Source organism: Triturus cristatus, chromosome 10, assembly GCF_964204655.1.
Source record: "Triturus cristatus chromosome 10, aTriCri1.1, whole genome shotgun sequence".
Lineage (NCBI taxonomy): Eukaryota > Metazoa > Chordata > Amphibia > Caudata > Salamandridae > Triturus > Triturus cristatus.
The window spans coordinates 137,311,520-137,338,944 of NC_140593.1; the positions used below are offsets into that span (position 1 = coordinate 137,311,520).

The following is a 27,425-nucleotide window of genomic DNA, read 5'->3' on the forward strand; positions in this document are numbered from 1 at the left end:
AGAGTAATGGATATCTAGCCGCCATCGCCCCCAATGCTAGAGCCCCAGTAGACTTCCTGCCTCCTCCGACTGGACTCCTTGAAAGCTACTTCCAAAAACCCACCACTACCACTAACTAATGTTAATCCTTATGTGGTTACCTACTGAGAGATGTTTGCAAGAATACACCCAAGCGGACAGCAAAATACAATTCTATTAGATTGAAATCCTACCTGTGACCACAACCACACGTGCCGTTCAATCAGCCGCAGATCTTCCTATTCAACCAGTGTAAAAGGTCTAACCTAAAACCAACTGGGGAAACGACAAGAGGAAGGTCCCCTTACGGGCCTTCACTGCACCCAGATGTGTTTGGAATTCCTTCTGTGAATTTCTAGCCTGCCTCGTCTGCTTGAAAGGTTTTGTCTCATGTGCACGAGAAATAGTCTTGTAACAGTCTTGTAGTTGTTATATGCAAGAAATTGAGAATGTATTGCCAGAAATTATATTTAAAAAAAAATTATTACGTTTTCTGCGGAACAATTAAACCCAAAGAATGCGATAAAAATCACAATAATATTTTTGTTTGTATTTGATTAAAACATTTTATGGATACATGGATAAATGGATTGATGAGAGCGTTTATTTTACCTTCCACTGCTCACTACAGATTATGATTGTGTGTCTATTTCTCTGGTTCTTGTTTCACTTCCTGATTGAAAGAATAACAATTTGCAGATTTTCCTGCCCCCTCGTTCTCCTTACACGTAGAAAAGCTCTGCTAGTAAGGCAGATGCTCCACAGTAGAAAGTGTGAGGTAAGGGGTGTGGCCATGCTGCTTCCAGGATGTGGGTAGGTGTATAACCATACAACCTGCTAGAAACACCACAAAGATAGGACCTTGTGTGTGTTCACATGGGCCATGTCCATCAATGCCTGTCAGCTCACTGCACATGCCCGTTAGTGACATAGAAAGCGAAGGGCAACTGACAAGGGATCTGGGAGGCAGAGGCCAGGCCCCATGACCTGGCATGAAAGTCAGGCCTGACCCTGTGGTGCTTCCCCGAGGCAGGAGACAGGAACAAGCTGGTGTTGTTGGAAAGGCAATGCTACTTATGTCCTCCCTTACAGGAGTAGTTTGTATGTAGCTATGTATGAAAAGGGTTGTATGGTTAAACAACTACCTCTTAAATCACGAATGCCTAAACCACGAAGGCTAAACAACGACCAGAGCCAAACCACTAAGTATTGAACCACGACTTACTGAACCACGAAAAATATTCAATTGACATATAAACCGAATCTACCACTACGTTCAAAACAACGCATGATCTAAACACGAAAACAAAAATACTTTAGGAGGCAAACATTCTATATCTCAGGAGCAGATTGCCTTATGGTGGAAGGACAGGGACGAGGAGGAGGATGGCTGAGTTTAGTTAACATCTAACTTGTCTGACCCCCTCCCCAATAGTGTGCAATCTGTATGATAGAGTCAATTATCGTTACGCTACTGATCTGTATTCGTATATAAATGGTATCAAAAGCTGTGAAACTTGACACTGAGGTCTCGTACATGATTTTCTTTAAGATGTATATTGAAAATAAGCCCTCACATCTCAAATCGTTGATTCATAAAACGTTTTGCTGTGTCACTTATGTGAAACCAAAGGGGATGATGGACGGAGTGTTGAACATTGCAAGCACTCACCCCCAGTCAACTGATATGGGTTTAATCCATCATCATTCTTTAGCTCACTCCACCACCCCAGTTCAGACATGGCCATATGCAAATCAGTCTGACCCTGTGCCTCATGGGAACAGTCCAGCCCGAACTGCCAAGCCATGTCTTCCCTGGAATGGAAACAAGCATCCTGGGACCGGGTTCTGGCTAATCAGCCGTCATCAGCCAGGCTAGCTTGAATCCAGTGTCACTTATGTGAGCAAATGGGTGAACTTTCCGTCACACATTTCATAATCAATATTTGCAACTTTTTCCAATCTCAAACTTCACTCCTGACCTGGGAAAATGTGCAAGTGACTGAAGTGAGGCAGATTTTTCTCAGTCATAAACTTAGGTGTAGGGATGGGGGAAACGAGGGTTAAATGAGTGTAATGCAAAGTGGTTGGAGCAGCCATAAAGCTGGAGCTTTATGGTATTCAAAGACATTTAGAATGACCATTCCAACCCTGGATATATGCGTAAATATACCATGAAATAGTAGGAGCAAGAGAGTGTCCACTTGGAGTGATATGTTTCAGGTGTAGTAGAGTTACATGTGCTAAAGCACGTCTTCTTTGCTTGCTCCTGACTACAATTTGCCCTGGTGACAATCCTCAGGTGTCGATGGAGACCAATAGGAGTACACATGGAAATCCAAAGTTTAGCAAAATTCTTCAGCCTTTAACTGCTACATTTCGCTGCAAATTGTAGAAGGAAATCTACTGTGCATGTTCAACTTTAAAAACAAAAATACTGTGAACCGGCTCCGGGTGTATTATAACAAAGTACCAATTAAAAGAATGAAACAGGAAAATTGGATGACATAAGAGTGTGCTCTGCTACAATTTAACTATAATAGTAAAACAGAAAGAAATATTTAAAATGTAATGCAGTGACGCCCTATAGAGTAGTTTATGTTAGTGTGTGTATATTTGGACACACTTACTAGCCTTAGATGGTGCTTGAGCCAGGGAGTGCGCTGAACGCAGTCAGTACATGTCTCTACTATAGTATCATTTATTTCTTTGCTTGCATAGTAGATAAGGCGAGGGAAAAAAGAAGGAGGAAAGTGGTGAAGAATTCTGCAAGCAATCAAAATATTTTCTAATAATACATTCTCGTATTGAAGTAGTAGTCAATTAAAGGATATTACAGAGCACTCACATTTTTAGAAAGAAGTGCTAAAAATAAAGCAACCGTCAATGTTAATGTCAGAGAGGAATTCACAAAGGGTTTTTAAAAAAGTGAACATTCTCTGTGTCATACATTTCCTCCCATGTTCTGATAAGTTTTCTAACTTTCAGGGATTCACAAAACTCCCCAGGGATCTACTTGTGAATTCTAGAGTTCCAGGCATGCTTGAGTATTTCCACCAGGAAAATATCTATATGTATGGAGAAGCCAGTCTCTCCACTGCCTTAAAGAGTGGAGCTGTTGCATACCCTTGTTGGAATACATGTACGTGTGCTTCAGGGATGGGCATGGCCCATTGTAACACACGCAAGGATCTATCTTTGTGGTGTTTCTAGCAGGTTGTATGGTTATACACATGCCTACATCCTGGAACAGCATGGCCACAACTCCTGCCTTACACTTTCTACTGTGTAGCATCTACCTTACTAGCAGAGCTTTTCTACAGGTAAGGAGAATGTGGGGTCAGAAAATCTGCAAATCATGACTCTTTCAATCAGGATGTGGAAGATTCACCTGTAATTTTTACTTTTTGTGAAAGGGGACCAACGTGACTAATAAAGTGAAACCAGACCCAGAGAAATAGATACACAATCATATTCTGTAGTGAGCAATAAAAGTTAAATATTTTCATCAATCCGTTTTCCAAGTATCCATAATATATTTTAATCAAATACAAACAAAAATATTATTGTGATTATTTTCACATTCTTTGGCTTTAATTATTCCTGGTAGAAAACTTTGTGATACTTTGAGCCTTTGGATTTTTTTCTTTTTAAAAAAAAATATCATTTGTGGCGATACAATCTCATTTTCTTGCACATAATAAAAATACAACACTGGTGCAGGACTATTTCTCATGCTCATGTGTTATCCATTAATCTAGATCATACAGACATATTACAACATATACGTGTATGTTACTATACAGTCATCCAATGACATGTTCCATTGCCATGTATGAGCCTTATACAAAACGTAATTTGTCATTCACCTCTTTCTGCCAACATGCATATCTGGTCATTCACAATGGTTAGAACCCCAGTACATATATTCATTATTACATGGGCGCTATTGTTGTCTGCCATTCATTCTTCCCGCCCTTGCCACCTGATGCATCATTGCAGACCACAACAGTAAATCGTATCGTGCTAGAGAACACCCTAAGAGGTGTTGCTCCCAAGGTTCTACCATTGGTCCCTCTGATCGGATCCGGGGGATGGCTATGAGTCTTTTAGCCAATACTAACCCCAAGAGAGCTAATCTATTTTGCATTCTCATTCCAGTGGATTTGTTATTGCTCCCAGTATGTTGTGCTTGACTTACGCTGTAGGTTACCCGATCCCAGTATTCAGCAACTTTTGCACATCTTTATTTCATATGTGCAAAAGGAGTCTAACATTCCGTACACCTGGGACACATAGAAGACATGTCTCAATATATTTTATGAAGTTTTAGGTATGATGGTGGATACTGAAATGTGACAGTTTAAAGCATGCTTTGCTACACACACCCTCAACCAGTGCACGTGCTTTTTCCCATTCTGTGTTCATCAGCGGAAATTCAAAGTTCGCATCCCACAGTTGACATGTTTTCATGGGGATAGTCATTCTGTCCCCTTTCAGGGCTTTATATGTGTGAGTAATTAGTCTACGGCTCTGCCCTATTTCCAGCAGCACATCCATCAATGTGGTGGTAACTGGGGCACTTGGGAATTCCCTCCAAATATCAATAGCCTTTTTTTGTAAATTTTTCATATTGTAGAAATTGCGCCTTTGGAAGGTTAGAAACTCATTATTCAGATATACAGCTTCCAAATTGTGACAACCCTCCCTTTCTATAGTCATATGCTTGCTACCATCTTGCTGCATGTTGCAGGTGTATTGCAAGATAATACAGTCCCAGGTCGGGGAAACCAAGGCCTCCAGGCTCCCCTTCTATTCTCACAATATCCAATGTGACCCTGCTTCTCCTACCAGCCCACACCAGCAAGATTAGCTAGCTATCGAGCTCCTTAAGCACAGCTTGTGGAAGTTCACACAATGTGTTTTGCATCCTACACAGGCAAAGGGTCAAAAACACCATCTTAGCCACTGCAATTCTTCCAGTTACAGATAATGGAAGTGAATTCCAGGAACTCACTGAGGCTCTAAGCCCATCAAGTATCCATCCCATATTATAGTCATGATGTTTATCTGTTGTGTGCTCTATCTGCATGCCTATGGGAAGGTATCTGTTTCCTAGCAAAGGCCTTCATTAGGTTGTTCCTCACTTGTCAGCTTTGCTAAGGGGAAGGACACATTTTTCTCTGTTAATTTTCATACCAACACATGACCAAACTGCTTAGCATTTGAATTAATAAGTGCACAGAAGTATGTGTTGGAGAGATATACACCAGGGTATCATCAGCAACTATACCTTACGTATCTTGTCTCCTATTCCAATTCCACAGTCCTGTAATATTGTTGCTAATCTAAAGGCTAGAGGCTACATAAGTCTAACAACAGTGGTGATGGGGAGCAACCATACTTGGTGCCCCTCTCCAAGAGCCATTTATCAGATATGATATCCCCAGATTTGACTCTAGAGGCTGTGAATCTTTAAATACTGCTTGGACAAATTAAGGCATATTTCTTCCAAACATGTTCAGTAATGACATGTCTCCTCCCACTTTGGAGCCAAGATGATTGCGAGGTTGTGCTAATTCTAAACTTTCCATTCTCTATTTCACATATGAGACTTAGACCTAAGAGCTCATCCTAAATGTCGCTGAATACCATCCGCTCAGTCACTGACTCATGAATCTACTACACAGGAGGGTGCAATCTATCAAATAACAGATTGGCCAGACCGTCACCTAATTTCATGGTCACCGAGCAGTCATCCATCACAGATATGGTCCTCTTTCCATTCTGTAATGAATCTGCATTTCAAATATATACATCCCTCATCAACACTATTAGTCCCAGCTCAATGCAACCAAATAGGCCTTCATGGAGAAATGCAGCAGGCATAGTAAAACACTACAATAGACAAGATCCTGGCTGGCAGTGCAGGTATATGTCAAAAAAGTGTTAGGCGAAGTGAATAAATTAGGATGAGCATGGGCCAAAGATGGATCGGGTCTCCAAAAGACTGCTGGACAGATGTATGACGATCTGGTCGTATATATCTGATTGCAATGTGCAGTTAAGGCTTTACAAACCGGCCTATGAAATCGCATGCGAGTTCTTAAATTCCTGAATTGGAGTGGGTTACAATCTTTTAAAAAAATTACTCCCAGCAAACACGTTTTTTTAAATTCGCAAATGGTTGTGAATGAGTTGCCATTTCAACTTGGTTGCCAGGAGTTTTTCAAAGTTTTCCAACGTTGATGCATTGCACACCAAATCTGTATTTGGAAGGGATGCCTACGATCCGCCCTTTCCAAATCGCGATTCAGTAATGGGTCAGAAATACCAGTTTAGGAGTCAGTAAACGTTTCGCGATTCTTAAAACTGGAGTTGTACATTTGAAAAAGCAATGGTTCGTACATCTGGCCCTTCATTCGCTTACTGGTCATCTACTTTTGAATTACTTTAAATTGAGTTCCTTTCTGTGAGAATCCCTTATTTACTCTGCCTATGGTGGGTCAAGCAGGGGTATTGATTCTTGCGCCCACCGCCGACATGTCCGCTCGTCGGCTCCACCTCCTGACCGACTTTAGGGACGCAGCGGACAGAGAGATTTTGTACCTGGGGAAGTACCAGACTGCACGTAGATACGGGGAGGGGGATAGGCCGGGTCGCACACTGGCGCAGGCTCTGAGACCGTCGTACAGCAAATCCTTGATAGTCGAGGTGCGGGGTGCAGACGGTTCGCTTCACACGAAGCCAACCGAGATCAGGGACGACTTCCTGGCCTACTACTCGGATCTATACAAGACCAAGTTAGGTGAATCCTCGGCCTCTCGTGAGGCCTACTTGTCCGAAATCGCGCTAGTATTCCTTAATAGGGGTATGCAGGAGTTCATGGCGGAGCCCATAACGGTGGCAGAGGTTCGGGGGGCGATTAAGGTGCTTCGCGGCTCTTCTGCCCCCGGCCTCGATGGCTTCTCTGGGGATTTTTACAAGGCCTTTGCGGATCTCCTGTCGCCACGGCTTATTGAGGTCTACGCATAGGCGCTGGAGCGTGGGTCCCTCCCGGCGACCCTTAGTGAGGCGGTAATAGTTCTGCTCCCAAAACCAAATAAAGACCCGACGCTGTGTGGATCGTATAGGCCCCTCTCCCTATTGAACCTCGATTACAAGATACTGGCCAAAATTGTGGCCAACAGACTGTCTCAATTGATGGAATTCATTATATCGCCCGTACAATCGGGCTTTGTCCCGCGTCGCTCCACGTCTTTAAATTTGCGGACGCTGTTCACAGTTCTCCACAGAATCAATCCGGCCACGCCAGCCGCGGCAATCCTTCTAGACACTGAGAAGGCCTTCGACTCCCTAGAGTGGCCTTTCTTTCTTTCTGTCATGCGACGCATGGGCATGCCAGAGAACTTCCTCGCCACTACGCGGCTTTTGTATAGCCGCCCCACGGCCCGTCTGCGTATCAATGGTACGCTGTCCCGCCCTTTCTCTCTCACGAGAGGCACGCGGCAGGGCTGCCCGCTTTCTCCGCTATTATTCATTTTGGCCATGGACCCCTTAATTCGGCATTTCCAGGAACGGCATCTGCACAGGGGTCTCCAGTTCCGGACGGGTCCCTTATTAGCTTCCCTCTACGCGGACGACACGATACTGTATGTCAGAGAGCCTCAGGTCAACTTGGCTCCCCTGATATGGGAGATTCTTCGCTTCGGTGCCCACTCGGGATTGGGCATCAACTGGCACAAGTCCATAATTTTTCCGTTGACTAGCGGCACTTCCCAATGGCAGTGTGAGTTCCCGTTGGAGTGGTGCTCCGACTCGGTACGGTACTTGGGCGTTCAGATACATCTGAACAGGGACGAAATTATTCGCCTCAATTATGGCCGCGCGATTGCCAGGCTGGAGACGCAGGTGGAGGGGTGGCTGCGACTCCCGCTCTCCATGTCAGCCAGAATTGCTATTATAAAAATGGTTGTACTCCCCAGATTTTTGTATTTTTTTAATAATACTCCTATTCCTCTTACTCGGGCATTTTTCTCCACCCTACGGTCCCATTTGATCAAGCTGGTTTGGGGCGGGAAGCGCCCCCGAATCAGCTGGAGGACTCTTACGCTCCCCCATGACAGAGGCGGCTTCGGTGTACCGGATATGTATCTATACTACTTGATTGCTCAGTGTGCGCACGCCTATGCCTGGTATCATCCTGACGCGCGGATCCCGTTTCTTCGGCCGGAGGCGGATTTCGTGCTCCCGGGTCGCTTGTCGGCGGTGTTGCCCAGGGGGGTTCCCCGGAGCCCAGTGGATATCCAAACGGTATCCACCACCAGCTGGGCCTGGGGTCGCCTGGCTCGTTATTTAGCCCGGCCTCGCCTGTATTCCTCTTCGCTCCCACTTCCTTACCCTGGGCTGCTGCCGGGCACGGGAGAGCTCCTTGTGCAGCGTACTTTAAATAAGTTTAACCTTACTAAGATTGGAGATTTATATCCTGGCGGACACATTTTCTCGATGACGGAGGAGGCGCGTTTCAGCGAGGCTACGTTCATGGACAAGTTTGTACTACGCCGGCTTTATTGCGCGGCGCGGTCGGAAATCGTGGGATTCCCTCTCGAACCGGAGTCCTTTGAGCCCCTCACCCTCCTCATTGATAAAGACACGGGAGCCCACATGGTTTCCAGACTTTATAAGGCATGCGCAGCTCTGGTTCCTTGTGCGGATGTCCGACTGCGGGCGGCTTGGGAGTCGGACTTGGGTAGGCCTATCACAGACGAGCAGTGGACCGTTTTGTTGCAAAGTCACTAACACGATATCACTCAATAGTCGCCACAAGCACCTCCATTACAAATTCCTTCGCCGCTTCTACATGACCCCTGCTAGACTCCACGCCATTGATCCCTCTCGACCTCACACATGCTGGAAATGCGCTGCACCACACGCTGATTTTGCACACCTGTCATGGACGTGCCCCAGACTGCAATCATACTGGACACAGGTACACGAGATCCTGGGCGCTATGCTGGGGCTCACGTTGGTTCCCACGCCCGAGGTTGCGCTGTTGGGCTACACGGTCAATTTCCCTAAGACTCTCCGAAGGCTTGCTTCTCTAGGCCTCCTGCTTGCTAAGCGGGAGGTTGCTAAGCGCTGGGGGGATCGAATGGCCCCCACAGCGGGTGCATGGCTCACTTCCATGGCTTTCTGCAACACAAACAGCGAGATCTACTCTAGTCTCCTCCCCACGGTGGCGCGACCCAAAGATATCTGGGGCCCGTATAAGACATATATCGCTAGCCTGCCGAGCTCTTCCCCACCGCACTCCAGTTCCGGCATAGTGCCTACGGGAGTGGGGTAAACCGCGCGGCGCCAGGGTTATGGTTATGGAGGGGTTATGAACCTGTCAGGACGTTAGGGTCCTCATTGCTGTTCGTTCTGGGATGCTGGTCTGTACGAGCGTGGGCTGGTCGGGGGGTGTGGGGCGAAAACCGTAGTGTCTATGGAGACTGAATGGTGGGCCCTTTGGCGGGAGGTTATCTTTTTTTTTTTTTTTTAATTCAGATGGATGGGAGTGTTAGGGCGATTACGGGGGGCCGCTGAACCGATGCCATTATTAGATGCTGTTGCTGATTTGTGGGCCAGAAGTGTTGTGATGTATCTTGTCAATGGTTCTTTATTGAACATACAGCCAATGTCTTTGTACTGTTTTGTTTTTTCAATACTAAATAAAGCATTAAAAAAAAAAAAAAGCAGGGGTATTGATTTATCATAAAGTTGATCATGAACAAGACAATGGAAAACCAGTCCTGGATAAGGTTATTGTTTTTCTACATTGCTCTATAGGGTCCGCCTGGAGACTCTGGTGAGAAAGGAGAGCCTGGAGCGGCCGGCTGGCGTGGACCTGTGGTGAGAATTCAACTTGCTTTTAATAATGTTTCAGCCCTGGTTGATTTGGTTCAATTTTAATTGTATCTCCAGCCAGGAGCTCTGGGTGTTTAACCATCTCGTTTCATTACAGGGAGACGATGGCCGAGATGGGTATGGCGAACAGGGTGGCAAAGGTGGCAAGGTAGGAAGGGAAACCGAAACCCTGATTGGCCAAAATGTACTCAAATCTGGTTAATTGGAATGTTTACTTAGTGTTACAAGGGTGTAAATAGCCATCTGAGACAGCACACAGTCACACCATAGGGAATTGTGAAGTATCTAAGATTGTCAACATATATATTCGTGTAGCATATAAGCACATTACAATGTTTTTTAAAGGAAGTGAAACAAAGGAAATAATGTGATTTTCAACCTGTAGTTTTCCACACAAGCAGCCATGCTGCATGAATATGTAAAATTGGCAGAATGGAAGAAAGGCTGGTGTGTCTGCATTTTGTTTTCTCTGTGGAATATCATCGACAGACGGTGCTGTCTTTCTACGGTGTATCATTCTGTGCTTGTCACATCACAATTAGGGCCTTGAAAAAAGTTACCTGAAAGCATTGTCTCCTTAAAGGTGAATAGCCCAAGGGAACTCTATCCGGGCTCATATATATAGTGGACTGAAACACCCTTCAGCCTCTGATGTCCTGGGAAATGCCTCTGCTGGGAAGTGTGCTCTGAGATTTGTTGCAGTTGATTAGCCATATACCTGTGTGTTCCTGTGGTCTCTTAAAGGTTGCTCTGCTGTCCTCTTTCTTATTCCCTAGCCCATTCGTGGTCACGGAGTGCTTATTTGCCGGGATCTCTCATACTGTGGTTACCAAAATGTTACTGCGGACAGAGGCAGGTTCAGCAATTCACAACTGTGATGCTGCATTTTTGTAACGTCTGCTCAATAAAAAGAGCCTGAAACTCAAACACTCTTCGGAATGTGCATGTTGCTAAAGACTAGTTCTTCAAATACCTCCACTATAAATAATAAGTGAGCACACAGTGGTGAAGGCACTGGATTTCTTCTTAGCAACGCTTTTTACTTGCACACATCTCAGAGATAGACTACATCTACACCTGTTAGAAACTATTGTGGGTGTTTGTGTTGTGCTACTGTGTATTATGTTATATTACAAATATTTGTGTAGCTCGATTTTACATGTTGGCACAGCGAAGTGCATCATTCGAGCATATCTCAAAGGCAGAATACAGCTACTCCTGCTTGAAATTATGTTCTGTTATGTCGTGTTGTGCTGTGTTATATTACAATTATCAATATATCTCAATTCCTCCATTTGTGTGGTACTATGGATTCTTTAGGGGTTAGTACCCTGGGATTAAGATGGACTGTGATTATTGTGTGTGATATTGTTTAGTTGTGAATCATATTGGACAGTGGTCGACTTGGAAGAACTGACTACTGAGCTGTGTATCATGGTTTCTACTGCGCAGCACCCTGCTAAGTCTTGTCACACAATTGTGTGATGCATTGTGTAAATGGCTTTGTGTAGTCAGGAGAGCTTTGTAGTTTGTTTTGGGGGCGCATGGGGCTCCATTGCTCAGTTTAGGGTAGTTGTTCAGTTCAGAGGCCTTGTTAGCTTATTCTACGACTTTGATGAAATCTTGCGCATATGGGAATGTAGTCCATTTAACTTAACTGTTCGGAATGGTTGATAGGTAGGTTGGCAAGATGATTTGGAACACCTGTTGATGTGCCAATGCTTCGTCAAATATGTGGATTTGTTGTCATGGTGCATGCATGCCGGTGGCAGGGGGAGTGTCTCATGCATACTGTTGATCTATGGTAATCTTGATTTTTGGCTTATGTTTGAATCTTGAACTCTTCCGAATGTAGCAATGCTTGACCAGCTATACGGCTTTGGTGGCGTGTTAGTGCTGGGGTGTTTGTCTAAAATACACTGTACATGTAGGGCACTTATAAGTTATATATAGTATTAGTATAGGGGCTCTTTTTGACAAATGCCAAGGTGGACTGGTATCAGTGTATTTGGTCAGACATGTCTGTGCTGCAAAGGATGAGTGTGAGGTGTTCATGTTACAAAGTTCTGTTGGGCTGCACCGTTGAAGAAAGGCATTCAGAGAAAACCAATGACAGCAATACCATCATACATGAATAGTTCCATGATCCGTCATGTATTTGAGATAAAAATAGTGAATAAATATTGAATTAGTTGCATGGGAAAAGGGCAGGTGATGCAATGGGTGTCCTATGAAAGTTTCATCTCTAGTGGCACAGATTCTCAAAAAAGATCCTCTCAGGTGAGCCTGTAATGCTTTGGGTCAGACTGTGCAATCTCCAGCTGTAATGGAGCGGGTGATGGGCCCTGATGAATACCCCATACCGCTTTTGAAGAAAGAGCCCATTGGGGAACCATGAGTGATTAGTGTGTGGAAGTGGACTACTGAAAATCCTTTAGAAGGGCAAAACGTGGAAAGTAATCTGATGAAAGATGAGAACATTTGGTAATATCATGTGGTGTGTTTTCCAGGGTCAAGAAGGATTCCCAGGGTACAACGGACCAAAGGTATCAAACACATGTGAAAGCGTACGGTAATATAATTTCTGTTGCTTATGGTTCATTCTGTTGTAAGAGGTTCCCTGACATGCTGTTTGGACACTTTTTTTAAGAGTTGGATTTCTTCCCACTTTATCAGGCTATCAATAAACATATGTATTTTTTTCTGACAGTTCTTTAAATAGGTCCCTCTTTGAATCTGACAAATTCTCTTGCCCTCCTGCATGGCTTGTGTCATTTTCATCTTACTTTTATTGCATTCTGCAAATCTCAATGCAATCATCTCACTCTTTCCATACCTTTTTTATTTGCCACAATTTTATAAAGTATGAAAAATGTCAAGGGCTTGATACTACCACCACATACTCACAATTTGAGATCTTACAACAAATGGTAGCAGACATACGCCGAAGGCAGATTAAGAAGAAGAAGAAACTGAAGTATGAAGACACTCAGGGATAATGGCTATCTTATATAATGTAAGATTGAGTGATTTCCAGGAGGATGGAGTTAATCTACCATCGGTGGGGTTCCTGCCGGGAAAATTATCACATACTACAACATTGAGATGATAATTGATTTAGCAGCAATTTCACCAATGGTAGATTTATCCCATTGTCAGGAATCAATGATTTTTACATTACTGCTCACCTCTGAATGCCATGGATGGCAAACATTTTGGATTACTTCTGCTTTTTTTCTTTGTCCTTCTTAGCATTTAAACATCATAACAGTTCCAAAGTGTGGTCTCTGCTCCTTGATGCTGTTGCACTCCCCAGTTGTAGGAATTGGGACATGGAATGCTGCCACATACCAAGATGGTCAACAATGCTGCTCTGGGAGCGTGGGCTCACCTGCCGAGCTCAGCTCCAGGATCAAACAACCAATGGCCTCCTGCTGTAGTTCCCAAATGGAACTCATGTTGATATGCTTTAGGTATCTGGAAAAAAGAAATGTGACCCACTCACAAATCAGCCCATAAATATGGGAGTTTTTCAATTGAGTTTTTATTAAGCTTAACTACCACCAATGTTACCTGTTAGTGATAGGACCTGAAGTGACATATGCAAGAGACATTGCTACTGTGGGAAGAACCTCGTGTTCAGTAAACTGCTATTTTGCTGCGACTTACATTGAAGGTGCTTAGGCCTATTATAGGTTTGGCTGTGCAGAAGTAATGCATAGTAGTATCAATGCCTTTTCTGTATAATGCACACTTCCTTAACTGGAGAGAGTAAGCCACTAAAGTTAGGTCAAAACCAATACAATGTGTTCATGCGGCCCAGTTTAAGAGATTAAGTTTGCTTCACCATTCTCGATTTTCTATAGAAGGCTAACTAGGAAGTATGGCAATTTTAGATAAAGACTATTGCTGTAGTCTTCTCTAGAGGACATAGTGACAGAGGGCACTATATGCTCTTGGGAATGAGAAAACTTTGAAGTAAGCCCTTTGCATTTAAGAGAAGAGTGTTCTGTGCCTTGAACTGTTCTTTTGAAATATTGAGTGCGAGTGGGTGTTTCTAGAAAATTCTTCTGCAATACAAACACAGTCACTTGCTTTTTGCTCTCCTGCGTACCATTAAAAACACAGAAGGGCCCGCAGACAAGTGGGCTGCTGCTCCTGTAATCCATACTGCGCAGGTGCAAAGTTAGTGTCCGTGCAGTGTAAAGTGTGCGTTCCATCATTTGTATGGGCATGGAACTATGCAAATTAGGGACAACTTTTGTGCTTAAGCCATAATACTGAGCTAGGTGCACAGGCAAAGAGGCAGTCGAGGGGTGGATTACCAGCCCCACCAGCAGGTGGCACTGGGGTATTGCCCTTTGGGACCCATAGAGGGTACCAGGACTACCCGGGCCCCCCGAAACCATTCAGTTCAGACTTCATTAGCAGTGGGCTTGTGGGGTCACTAGCCATCCTCCAAAGTTAGAGATGGGTTATGCGAGCAGAGACACTGATATACCCTGCACCTCACCCACGGAAGGAGACTCCGAAAGCCATCAGGTCCGCCCTTGAGGGTCAAGGGCCTTCTGCACAGGAGCACAGAGCAGTACTTTGAACTAGTGCTCCACTTTGGCTACTGTGCTCTCTCCAGCAAGTTATCCAGAACGTTAATGCAGGCACTTATGACAACATGCTTTTTGGAAACGGGATGCACCTAGTCTGCATTGTGCACACACACCACAAACATATGTCCCCAAGTCTCGTGAATATGCACATACATTCCCATTCATAGGCTTGGATTTCTTCCACCTAAGCCATAACTATTATCCATTTTCTCTCTTCTTATAGGGTGACCGTGGTGATTCTGGCCTTCCTGGGGATGTTGGAGTGAGGGGCAGTAGAGGAAAGAGGGTAAGAATCATTTTCATAGTTTTGCGTGCATCTTTTTCGTCCTTGCTTTATCAAATAAAATTCTACTTTGCATGCGGGTTGCCAAATCCTGACCCTTTCGCTGATAACTTAATCCATATTGCTCATTCTTCATTAAAATACATTCAAAATACAGCATCTCGTCCACTTGGCCTGGAAATCCTACTTCCTCTGCCAGAGCATTGTAGTTGCCTGGTGCAGCACACTCACGAAGCATGGGGGAAGAGGGTGCTGCAGGAAGGATGTCGACCAAGCTAAGCCGCTGACTTAGCTTACCCTGTTCTCCTATCCTAGTTATATGTCTCCTATACTGTTAATTAGTTGGATCATAAATGCTTGGGTGAATATATTATTCCAACCGGAGCTGAATTTAATAGACACCTTTGTTTTTTTTTCTACCAGACCAACTACGGTGATATCCCCAATTAAGTTGCCCTTAAGTGCGGAGGGCTCAGTGTGCCACGTGCCAGAGTATGATTGACATTATTTTGTTTCATAACTACACAAAGCTTAAATATTCCCTATAACTGTGAATTTGATACACTAGAAATGGTGTTCGATAAATTTCAAGTTGACGATATGTCATCTCTACTCTCCACAAGCTCTAATTTAGGTGGAAAAAGCTTTGTCAGGCTAACTGGTGACATATATGCCTGAATAGGCAAGAAGATGCGCATTACTTATGGAGATTTTTTTGATAATATCATGCTTTTACGAACCCAAGAGGTACAATTTGCCCAGCTTGAACTTTTTGCTTAATGGATGACTGGTCTAAATGATCAGTAAATCTTGGGGTACAGGGGTAGTATACAGAGTACAGATCGGGTACTCAACACACAAAATGATGGGTGCACCCACGGACACAACTCGGTTTCCTAGTTGGACGTGCCTGCCAAGCATGTCCCGCAGCTGAGTTTGGGCACGTCGGGTGGACACGCCCGCACTTATATGGGGTTTCTGGCTTGGTGGTGGCAGTTCGGGGGGAACTGGAGTGTGCATGCCATGCTTTCCAAGGGAAGCTCTACATTGGTTGTCGTCACCATGATTGTGGAGGCTACGCTATGTATTGCCAAATTCATCATGGCCGCCATCCAATGCTTTTCTATGGGAATTGACCAGGCCAAGATGAGTGATTTTTACTTCCTCTTTACACCTTACATCTTCCAGGTTATTATTCACTATATAAGACTTTCAGAAGGTCTATCTAGTGTGTCGCAATGCTCCCGGATCCCCTGTTCTGGTTTTGGTGTTCCTCCTTCGTATCCTACTTGCTGCTGTTGTGCTGGTGAATTCAGAAGGGGTTTTCTGCTCTTTGCCTTTACCTCCTGGTGGTTTCCTTAGAGGGCACATTCCAGCTTGGTGTTCCCATTACTTTCTGGCAATGTTGCTTTCAAAGGAAATTGTCCAAGCTTCAGATCTCGAACTATCCAGTCCTTGCATCCAGCTCTTGAGAAATTGTGACACCAACCTATTCAGGAAAAGACGGATCCTACTCAAGCCTTACAGGATACCATACAACAGCAATTGGTTGAATTGGAGTCTTTACATAATGAAAATGCAAATGCTGTCTGAAGTCCCACTTATCCATGCTGGAGCCCAGCATTTTGATGGAGATCAAAATAAGTTGAAGGAGTTCCTGGACTACTTTACAGTTCCCTTTGCCTTTCGACTAACTCAGTTCCCTTAAGACAGGACCAGGGTGGGCTATCTTATTAGCTGCCACACTGGAGCTGCCCTGGCTTGGGCAACACCTTTGGTAGCAGCTGCGAACCCAAGACTGGATGATTATTCCACCTTTGCCTTAGTATTCCTCTGAATGTTTGAGAGGCCTGATCTTGAGAGCTCCACAGAAGCTTTTTGCAAAATTCAACAAGGAGCACAGGATGTGTTATCCTATGTGACATGCGTCAAGCACCTGGCTGCTGAAACAACTTGGGTAGAATGAAAACTGTTGACCTCGTATCGCAGGGGATTAAAGGAGGAAATCAAGGATGAACTCATCCATGTGCCCCGCCTCGCTACTCTCAATAAAGCAATTGAGTCAGCATTAAACTGAGAACACCGGATCATTGAGAGAAGAAGGGAGAGAAAGGGAGGTTGTAGTCAGTTCTCTGTTTCCAATATGAGAATTCCAGCTCCATCTAGGAAGAGTGAGAAGCAATTACAGACGCCGGTCACAATAGAGCCAATGCAGATAGGGAGCACCAGGAGCCCCAACTCTGAGGAAGAGAGACATAGATGCCGAGCATAAGGACTCTGTTTGTATTGTGAAGAAAGTGGATATCTTCTTCATTAGTGTCCTGTGAGACCAAGAAAGCCTTCAGGAAATGATTAAGCTCTGTCCTTAAGAGTAAGGAAGAGTAGGGTATTGCGTCACTTCCTCAAGCAATGTCTTGTGTAGGGGTGGGTGAAGAATTCCGACCTGCTGGAAATTTCGCTAGGTTTTACCCACTCTGTGCTCTGTGCGGAGTTCTCAAAAACTCTGCGAAGTGACGCGGAGTGGAGTTTTTTCTCTTGAGCGGCTCATGAACGATAAGTTGGCGAGCGCTTGTGAGAAAAAATAACACGCTAGACCTCCTCCTGGTGAGATTTCTCATCGGGGGCAGTGGTGGTAGGTCGCGACCGCTCGCATTGAGAACTCTGCCACTCGTGTTGAGAAAACTGCTGCTCAAGTAGAATGTCTACTCGAGTGGCAGAAAGCAGAAGCACCCTCTGGTGCAACACGCATTGCCATTCGCGCTGAATTTTAGAGAGTGGGACAAACTCCTGGCACAAAAAATAAGTGCAAGCAACACAACTTAACAGACTCTGCTGCTGGTGGATTTCCGCGGAGCATGGCGGAGCTTTTCTGCCACTTCGCCAAGTTCCGCAGAGTGAAACTCTGCGAATTCTGCTCAGGCTGAGTCTTGTGGAACCCCAAGAAATTCTGAACATGGTAATTTATTTCTGCTACCAATTACCATAGTATACACGTCTATATCTGTTTCCATCTTGGCATTACAGGAATCTGGAGCCACGGGCATTGCCATGGATAAGGAGTGGGCTTTTTCCAAACATGTTTCCATTCAAGCTAAGGTAAAGGCAGATTTTGTACAGACAGTGGATGGTCCTCCTATCCGTTCAAGTCCAGTAACCCAGTGTACAAAGTTCCTTCAAATGAGAGCTTTCAATCATCAAGAGTGTTTGGAATTTTATCTAATATCTTCACCCCATCATCCTCTGATTTCTAGAGTACTTTTACAGGTACGTCACAATCCATATATTAATTGGCTAACCAGGATCATATTTCAGTTCAGATATTATACCTACAACTGCCTTTCTTCCAAATGAAGGGAGGATCAGGGTAGGCTGCCTGTCCTAAAAAACAGCAACGATGGTGGTAAGCTTGTTACCCGTTCCCACACATCCCATAATTAATCCTGGATAAAATAGATGAATCACATGGTGGCAATTGTTACCTAATACTGTGCAGTCTTTAGATGAAATAGATTGTAATCATGCACTTCTATGTTGGACAAGCTTCCATATGAAGAAATATGGTTTAAGAAATGGGTCCATACTGCCCTTATTCTTCTTCACTCTCAATTTTCACAAGCACCTCCTCTGAGCACCCATTCTATCACTAAATCATTTTTGGATCTAAAAGTTAATGTTTTGATGAAAATTGTATGATTACTTTGATTACAAAAATGTAACTAATAGTTATTTGGAATTTAATACATGTGTGTGTACAAATGTATTTGATTTATTCTGTTTTCCTGTCTTGACCCCATAGCTTGTGATTGATATGGCAAGGGTTTGCATATATTGATTGAAGATATTGAGTAATTTGGACCTCCTTGATTCCTAGTAATCTTTCTGTTCTTTTCTGATTGGACCACTGTTGTCTATACCATTGTTAGAAGGTGACCTCAGAGGAGCCCGGAGGGGGCCCTGACTATTCTGAGACCAACCCTCGAGATATCGTAGCCGGGCACTGGCGGGAGACTCCTCCGGGGAGGAATCTCGTATCTAGGATCGTACACTCGGCACCACACGACAAAGAGACACCACACCGGGAGTTCTTAAGAATAAATCTTTATCAGATCGGAGTTGTAGGATCTTTATGATCAGCGAGGCAAATATATACAAGTGGAGCGCAGGCTCACAGAGCCTTTGAGGGGGGTAGGAGGTAGCGGGACAGTCTTTGGGGGATAGGGATCAAATGCAGGAGCGTACCCGGCGCGCAGCTCACAATCCTCGAGCTGGGGGATACACTTGTCGTCGTGGGGTCCGGCGGGACCAAGAGAGTCTGTGGGACCCGCGAGTCACTCAGCAGGGCTCAAGTACAAGTTCGGAGGTCTTACGATCTTCAGGGAGCCGCGAGTCACTCAGCAGGGCTCAAGCACGCATTCGGAGGTCTTACGATCTTCAGGGAGCCGCGAGTCACTCAGCAGGGCTCAAGCACAAGTTCGGAGGTCTTACGATCTTCAGGGAGCCGCGAGTCACTCAGCAGGGCTCAGGTGTTTCCAAGGCGAATCTGCCGGACAGTCCCAGAGCACCCCTTGTTATAGGGCGACTCCTCTTTGATGTCCGGAGTCTGTGCAGGCAGAGGTCTTGTCACCTGGGGGTCGCTTGTCGGGATTTTCCTGCCATTGTCTTTTGATCCTTTCAGGGCCAGGTTGGGAGGAGTCCCAGACACCCAGCAGGCGTGGAGCCAGCCCTCGGGGAGGCCGGCGGGCCGATCGAAACCCACCTTCCCAGGGAAGCTCAGAGGTGTGATAGAAACTGCTCCTCCCTCTCTCATCCCAAGGGGAGCGCGATGTCCTCCAGCCAGAGTGGCGCCTCTAGGCCAGGGTCGCGCTGGGGCCGGGCGGCCATCTTGGTGCATGAAGTGGGCACGCGGGCCCGGTGTGGCCGAAAGGAGGAAGGCCACGGACGGGAAAGTCTTGGTCGGGTGTGTGTGTTCTGGTGGGAAGGATCGGCTAGGTCGTGGGTTCGGGGGCTGTGTGAGGTGCAGGGGTCAGGTATGGCTATGTTCCGAGGGCCGGGTCTAACACGCGTCCCCCCCAGCTGAAAGCCGGAGAGAACTACCCATCCTCTTGGGGGTTCTCTTCGCTGAGGCGGAAGAACCGGGAGAGGCCATCGGCGTTGGCGTGGTCAGTCCCAGGGCGATGTTCCACGGTGAAATCCATCCCCTGGAGGGAGATTGACCACCGCAGTAGCTTGGGGTTTTCTCCTCGCATCTGCATGAGCCATCGCAAGGGGCGATGGTCGGTTTGGACCTTGAAATGGGTGCCGAACAGGTAAGGGCATAACTTCTTGAGGGCCCAGACTACGGCGAACGCCTCGCGCTCGATGGTGCTCCATCTTTGTTCTCTGGGCAACAGCCTTCGGCTGAGGAAGGCCACGGGTTGGTCTAGGCCTTGGTTATTCACCTGGGACAGGACGGCCCCAACTCCATGCTCAGAGGCGTCCGTTTGGACCACAAATTCCTTGGAATAGTCGGGGGCCTGGAGGACGGGGGCAGTGCACATGGACGCTTTCAGGGCATCAAACGCCTCTTGGCAGGCAGGGGTCCACTGCACGTTCTTGGGCTGTTTCTTCGACGTAAGTCCCGTGAGGGGACCGACCAGGCTGCCGTAATTCCGGATGAATCTCCGATAGTAGCCCGTGAGGCCCAGAAAGGCTCGGACCTCCGTTTGGGTAGTGGGGGGTTCCCAGGCTAGGATGGCGTCGATTTTGGGCTGTAGAGGGGCGACCTGACCGCTTCCGACCTGGTGCCCTAGGTAGGTTACCGACCCTTGCCCAATCTGGCACTTGCTGGCTTTCACGGTGAGGCCTGCCTGACGCAGGGTGGTTAGCACCCTCCGGAGGTGCTGGAGGTGCTCACTCCATTCGGAACTAAAAACTGCAATATCGTCGAGATATGCAGCGCTGAATTTTTCCAGCCCGGCCAGGACTCTATTTACCAGTCGCTGGAAAGTGGCCGGGGCATTTTTCATCCCGAAGGGCATCACGCGAAAGCGATAGTGCCCATCCGGGGTGGAGAAGGCGGACCGCTCCTTGACTCCTTCTGTGAGCGCAATTTGCCAGTAGCCGCAGGTGAGATCGAAGGTGCTGAGGAACCGAGCAGCCCCGAGTCGGTCAATGAGCTCGTCGGCTCGGGGAATGGGGTGGGCATCGGCTCGGGTGACCTCATTGAGTCCTCGGTAGTCCACGCAGAAGCGGAGCTCTGGGGCGACACCGGGGGCAGCTGCTTTCGGGACCAGGACCACGGGGCTGGCCCAGGGACTGTCTGAAGGTTCGATCACTCCCAAGGTCAACATCTTCGAGACCTCGGCCTGAATGCAGGACCGGACTCGATCAGGGACTCTGTAGGCTCGGTGTTTCACCGGTGGGCTGTCTCCGGTGTCCACGTCATGGACACACCAGTCGGTGACTTTGGGGACCAGGGAGAAGAGGTCGGAAAACTGCCCCAGGAGCTGGCGACAATCCTCACGTTGCTGGGAAGTGAGGGATGGGGAGAGGTTCACCCCCTCTACGGAGCCGTCCTTCTCTTTGCTGCACAGGAGATCCGGGAGGGGATCCGACTCCTCCTCGGACCCATCATCAGTGGCCAGTAGGAGGCTCAGCTCCTTCCGCACAAAGTGGGGCTTGAGGCGGTTCACGTGGAGGACCCGGAGGGGGTCCCGTGGTGACTGGACCTGGCTCTTCCGCTCAACCACTTTGAAGGGCCCGGTCCATTTATCCTGGAGGGCGCAGGGTTTCACGGGGGCCATGACCCATACCTGCTGGCCCGGCTGAAACTCGACCAGAAGGGCATTCTGGTCGTACCAGCGCTTCATCTCCTCCTGGCTCGCCTGCAGGTTGGCCTCGGCCATCTCTCGGAACTTCCTAGTCTGGTTCCGGAAGGTCAGGACGTATCGGAACACATCTCGGGGGGGGCCTCGGGGCGCCGCCTCCCACCCTTCCTTGACCAGGCTGAGGGGCCCCCTGACGGGGTGCCCGTAGAGCAACTCAAAAGGGCTGAACCCCAAGGATTTCTGGGGAACTTCTCGGTAGGCGAATAGGAGGCAGGGGAGCAGGTCGTCCCACTTACGCCGAAGGGGCTCTTCCAAGCCCGCGATCATCCCCTTCAGAGTCCGGTTAAACCGCTCTACCAGGCCGTTCCCTTGGGGGTGGTACGGGGTGGTGAATTTATAGGACACCCCGCATTGTTGCCACAAGGACGTCATGTATCTGGAGATGAAGTTGGTACCGCGATCGCTCACGACCTCGCGGGGAAAGCCCATGCGGGAGAAGATTCCCATCAACGCCCGGCCCACCACGGGGGCTGTGACGGTGCACAGAGGGATGGCTTCAGGGTATCGGGTGGCATGGTCCACCAGGACGAGGATAAAGCGGTGTCCTTGGGAGGTTGGGGGGTCCAGAGGCCCCACGATGTCGATCCCGACCCGCTCAAAAGGGGTACTGACGACAGGGAAGGGTTGGAGGGGAGCCTTGCGCTTTCCTCCGCTCTTCCCACTGGCCTGGCACGTGGGACAGGACTTGCAGTGGGCTTCTACATCGGCTTTCATTCTGGGCCAGTAGAAGTGAGTCACGAGGCGACTGTAGGTTTTGTCCTGGCCCAAGTGGCCTGCGAGGGGAACGTCGTGGGCCAAGCCCAGGAGGAGGTTTCGGAAGCGTAGGGGTACCACCAGCACCCGGCCGGATCCTAGCTCCACCGACTTCTGCTCGCTGTACAAAAGGTCATCCTCCCAGTACACCCGGTGCGTCCCAGTCTGGCCCGACCAGGGAAGGACAGGTAGCCTGCTCACGGCAAAACTCCTCTCGGGAGGGGCCCCCTTCGTGGCGCCACTGGGCCAGTTCGGGCAGATCGCTTAACTCGGTGACCTGGGCGGAGTCGGAAGGTGGGGGTTCGTCACTGGCGATCGACCCTTCTTGTGGGGGGATGTGGGGACCCTCGGCGGGGACCATCCTATCTTCCGTGGTCGGGGCGTCGTCGACTTCCCCCAGGGGGGTCAGTCGGGCCGCCATGGAGCGGGTGGTGGCGCACACCCACTCCGGGAGGCCCATCATCCCTAGGTTGGTCTTGCGCTCGACTTGTTTCCAGGGGGAACTTTCCAGGTCGTTCCCCAGGAGACAGTCGACTGGCTGGGAGGTCCTCACTGCGACTTTCAGTTTACCGACCACCCCTCCCCACTCAAAAGGCACCAGGGTTACTTTACACAGACTTTCCGTGTTGTCTGCTGAAATGACCGAGCAAAAGACGTTGGGGAGGACCTGGTCTTCGTGGACTAAATGACTGAGGACACCGGTGATGCTGGCCCCGGTGTCACGGAGGGCTTCTACTTGGTGGCCATTGATCGTTACGAGTTGCCCATATTTCTTCGTGTTGGAGGGCAGGAGGCTGCCAGGGACCATTTCTCTATCTCCTAAGGATACTAGGGCCATGGCTGCGGTTTCCCACTCTGCGGTCTCCTCAACCTCCTCCCCCAGTGCTACATTGGCTATCTGTCTAGCGGGTGGTGCTGCCTGGGTGGTGTGTGGGGCCATGGGGCATTCAGGGTCGTTGGCGTAATGCCCGGGCTTCTGACAACGGAAACAAGTGATGGTCACCCGGTGCCCCGTCTCAGGGGGGGGGCCGGATACAGCTGGTGGGGGTGCCGGGAAAGGCGGAGGTTGGGTCTTCGGGGGACTAGACTGGGACTCTCTCTGCCCTCCCTGGTTTCCCCCCCCTCTCTGGCGGGGTGGTCCCTGACTGGCTCGGGGGTACTCTCCTACAGGGCCCCGGGAGACCCGGGTGTTGGTCCAGCGATCCGCCTCGACAGCCAGCTTTCTCGGATCCGTGAGCTTGCTGTCGAGCAGATGCTGGTGCAGTTCCACAAAGCAGTTCGCAGCCAGGTGTTCCCACAACATACGGTCTGTTAGTTCTTCCAGGGTGGTTACCTTGCTGCCCTTGATCCACCCATCGAACGCGCGGCTGAAAAAGTTCACATATTCCACCCAGGTGGTACCCGGGATCTTCCTGCAGTCCCGGAACCGCTAGCGGTACATCTCCGGGGTGAGGCCGTACCTTGTGAGGAGGGCCTCCTTCATGTGGTCATAGGAGGTCTGCATGGAGGTTGGTAGGTCGAGCAGGGTGTCTCTCCCTTCGCTCAGGAATCGTCCCCACAACCCGGCCCCCCAATCCTTCTGCGGGACCCGATGGGAGGCCATGGCGACCTCGTAGGCCCGGAACCACTGTTGAATGTCATCGTTTTTGTAATATTCTTTGACCACATCCTTGGGGATGTGGACCTTCTGCTCCACCGGGGATGCCGCCTCTCGGTTCCCCGGGGGCCGCGCTTCTTCGCTTTTTGCTTTTAGCTCCATTTCCTTCAAGCTGCATTCATGTTCCAGTTGCAGTCTCCTTCCTTCGTGCTCCCATTGGAGTTTCTTCTCTTCTAGTTCTCCTTGCACCCGCATCTGTTCCACTGCTAGTTTTTTCTCGGCTAATTTCAACTCGCCCTCAATTTTGAGTTTGTGATGGCGACTTCTTTCTCTGTCTGCGAGTTCCTCCGGGGATAGGCCCCCGTCTGGTACGAAGCTTCGCGCCTGGTTGCTGCTGCGTTCTCCTTGGGAGGGTCCAGCTTCGTCGTGGGGCTCCACCGCTCCTTCTGGGCGGGGGGCTCCAGAATCCACCCAAGCTTTCAGTGCCTTTTGCATATCTTCTTTGGTGTTGAGACCAGTGGTAGCGATTTTGAGTTCCTTGCAGAATTGCTTCAATTCTCGGTGTGTGTACTCTTCCAGTTGTTCCGCCTGGAACACGGTACTGGTGTCGTTTTCTGTGAGAACCACGGCGTTTCCTTCTGCCATCTTTGTCGGTAGTGCGTTAGCCGTTCACGGTACGATCTCTAGATTATGGGCCCGAATCCCGTCGCTTGCCACCAATGTTAGAAGGCGACCTCAGAGGAGCCCGGAGGGGGCCCTGACTATTCTGAGACCAACCCTCGAGATATCGTAGCCGGGCACTGGCGGGAGACTCCTCCGGGGAGGAATCTCGTATCTAGGATCGTACACTCGGCACCACACGACAAAGAGACACCACACCGGGAGTTCTTAAGAATAAATCTTTATCAGATCGGAGTTGTAGGATCTTTATGATCAGCGAGGCAAATATATACAAGTGGAGCGCAGGCTCACAGAGCCTTTGAGGGGGGTAGGAGGTAGCGGGACAGTCTTTGGAGGATAGGGATCAAATGCAGGAGCGTACCCGGCGCGCAGCTCACAATCCTCGAGCTGGGGGATACACTTGTCGTCGTGGGGTCCGGCGGGACCAAGAGAGTCTGTGGGAGCCGCGAGTCACTCAGCAGGGCTCAAGTACAAGTTCGGAGGTCTTACGATCTTCAGGGAGCCGCGAGTCACTCAGCAGGGCTCAAGCACGCGTTCGGAGGTCTTACGATCTTCAGGGAGCCGCGAGTCACTCAGCAGGGCTCAAGCACAAGTTCGGAGGTCTTACGATCTTCAGGGAGCCGCGAGTCACTCAGCAGGGCTCAGGTGTTTCCAAGGCGAATCTGCCGGACAGTCCCAGAGCACCCCTTGTTATAGGGCGACTCCTCTTTGATGTCCGGAGTCTGTGCAGGCAGAGGTCTTGTCACCTGGGGGTCGCTTGTCGGGGTTTTCCTGCCATTGTCTTTTGATCCTTTCAGGGCCGGGTTGGGAGGAGTCCCAGACACCCAGCAGGCATGGAGCCAGCCCTCGGGGAGGCCGGCGGGCCGATCGAAACCCACCTTCCCAGAGAAGCTCAGAAGTGTGATAGAAACTGCTGCTCCTCCCTCTCTCATCCCAAGGGGAGCGCGATGTCCTCCAGCCGGAGTGGCGCCTCTAGGCCAGGGTCGCGCTGGGGCCGGGCGGCCATCTTGGTGCATGAAGTGGGCACGCGGGCCCGGTGTGGCCGAAAGGAGGAAGGCCACGGACGGGAAAGTCTGGGTCGGGTGTGTGTGTTCTGGTGGGAAGGATCGGCTAGGTCGTGGGTTCGGGGGCTGTGTGAGGTGCAGGGGTCAGGTATGGCTATGTTCCGAGGGCCGGGTCTAATAACCATGTCCTTGAAATACCAGCAGCGATGGTGGCAAGCTTGTCTCCTGTTCCCACACATTATAACAACTTGGATGATGTCTTTGAAAAGTTGAAGGTTTAAGCTTTACCCTTACATTGTAATTATGACTGTACAATAAATCTAGTACCAGGATCTGAAATACCATATGGTAGGATGTATCTACTCTCAGAAACAGAGAAAAAGGTTGTACATCACTATTTTGATAAGAACTTAGAAAACGGTCTCATAGTTCCTGCTATATCTCCTGGCAGGGGCCCTCTGTTCTTTGTGCCCTAAAAATCAAAATCAAAGGAATTAGGATCCTGCATGGGTTATAGAGGATTGAATAAGATCACAACTAAGGATCTGTATCCCCGTCCATTGATTAAGGATATTCTGGAGTCGGTCAGAGGGGCCCAAGTATATCTAAATTGGATTTTACAGGGGCGTATCATTTGCTGAGAATAAGGCCAAGAGATGAATGGAAATCAGCATTCCAGATTCCATTTGGACATATTGAGTATCAGCTGATGCCATTTGGGTACTGTGATGCCCATCTACCTTTCAATGTTTCATGGATTCTATCTGTGTTGATCTTTTGAACATATCTGTGATCATCTGTTTGGATGATATTTTGATCTTTTCCTGGTCTTTGGAAAAACATCGGAAACATGTCCAAGAAGTTCTGCATAGGTTAAGAGAGCATTCCTTGACAAGCCAACCAGAGAAATGCATGTTTGGACAAGTTAAAGTGGAGTAGTTGTTATTCCTTCACTTCCCTAGCGGATTTACTATGGATCTTAAAAAAAGTTCAAGCTCTGTTAAAGTGGCCTGCCCCTACTTCTAATAAAGAGACTCAGAGTTTCTATAAACAGTTCATTTACAACTTCTCTGAATATTCATGCCAGATTTCTTCTTGAGAGAAAGAAAATCTGAACATGGTTTCATTGGAATCATGAGGCCGAAATCACCCTTCAAGCTTTAGAGAAAGCCTTAACTACAGCTCCCGTATTGAGACAAACAGATCCCATAAAGAAATTTATAGTGGAAACCGATGCATCAAGAAAGGCACTGGGCACAGTCCTGCTGCAATTAAAAAAAGATGATAGACTTGAATATCCCATCATTTATTATTCCTGTTCTCTGTCACCTTGGGAACAAAACTATTCAGCAATCAGGAGAGACTTTTTGGCTATCAAAGACGCCTATGTGGAATGGAGATATATCCTTCAAGGAAGTCAGCACCCTTATGAAATAAGGATGGCTCATCCGAATCTGCAAGTTTTGAAAGACTTTCAGTGTTGAAACTGTTGGCAAACCCATTGGGCATATTTTTTTTTCCAGTTCAGTTCTATGGTCACATACATTTCGAGTTCTTGTAACATCCCTGCTGATTGTTTATCTTGTCAGGATTCTCTTATTCAGAAATCTCAGCCAAAAACCTTATTGCCTCCGGAACAAATAATATTTGTAGCTACTTCCTTTTCGAGGAAAATCAAACCAACATGTCTATCATTGAGTACTGAAA

The 27,425-nt window shown here is 48.0% G+C and overlaps 1 protein-coding gene across 1 annotated transcript in view; it reads left to right on the forward strand.

Moving 5' to 3' along the window:
• The window catches only part of LOC146789040 (collagen alpha-6(VI) chain-like), a 748,331-nt gene that overhangs the window by 582,367 nt on the left and 138,539 nt on the right, over positions 1 to 27,425 (forward strand). Inside the window, exons 26-29 of the mRNA XM_085631021.1 lie at positions 9,850 to 9,912; positions 10,025 to 10,075; positions 12,438 to 12,473; positions 14,758 to 14,820. Of these exons, the coding sequence (XP_085487147.1) occupies positions 9,850 to 9,912; positions 10,025 to 10,075; positions 12,438 to 12,473; positions 14,758 to 14,820 (213 nt within the window). The remainder of the gene's footprint in view (positions 1 to 9,849; positions 9,913 to 10,024; positions 10,076 to 12,437; positions 12,474 to 14,757; positions 14,821 to 27,425) is intronic.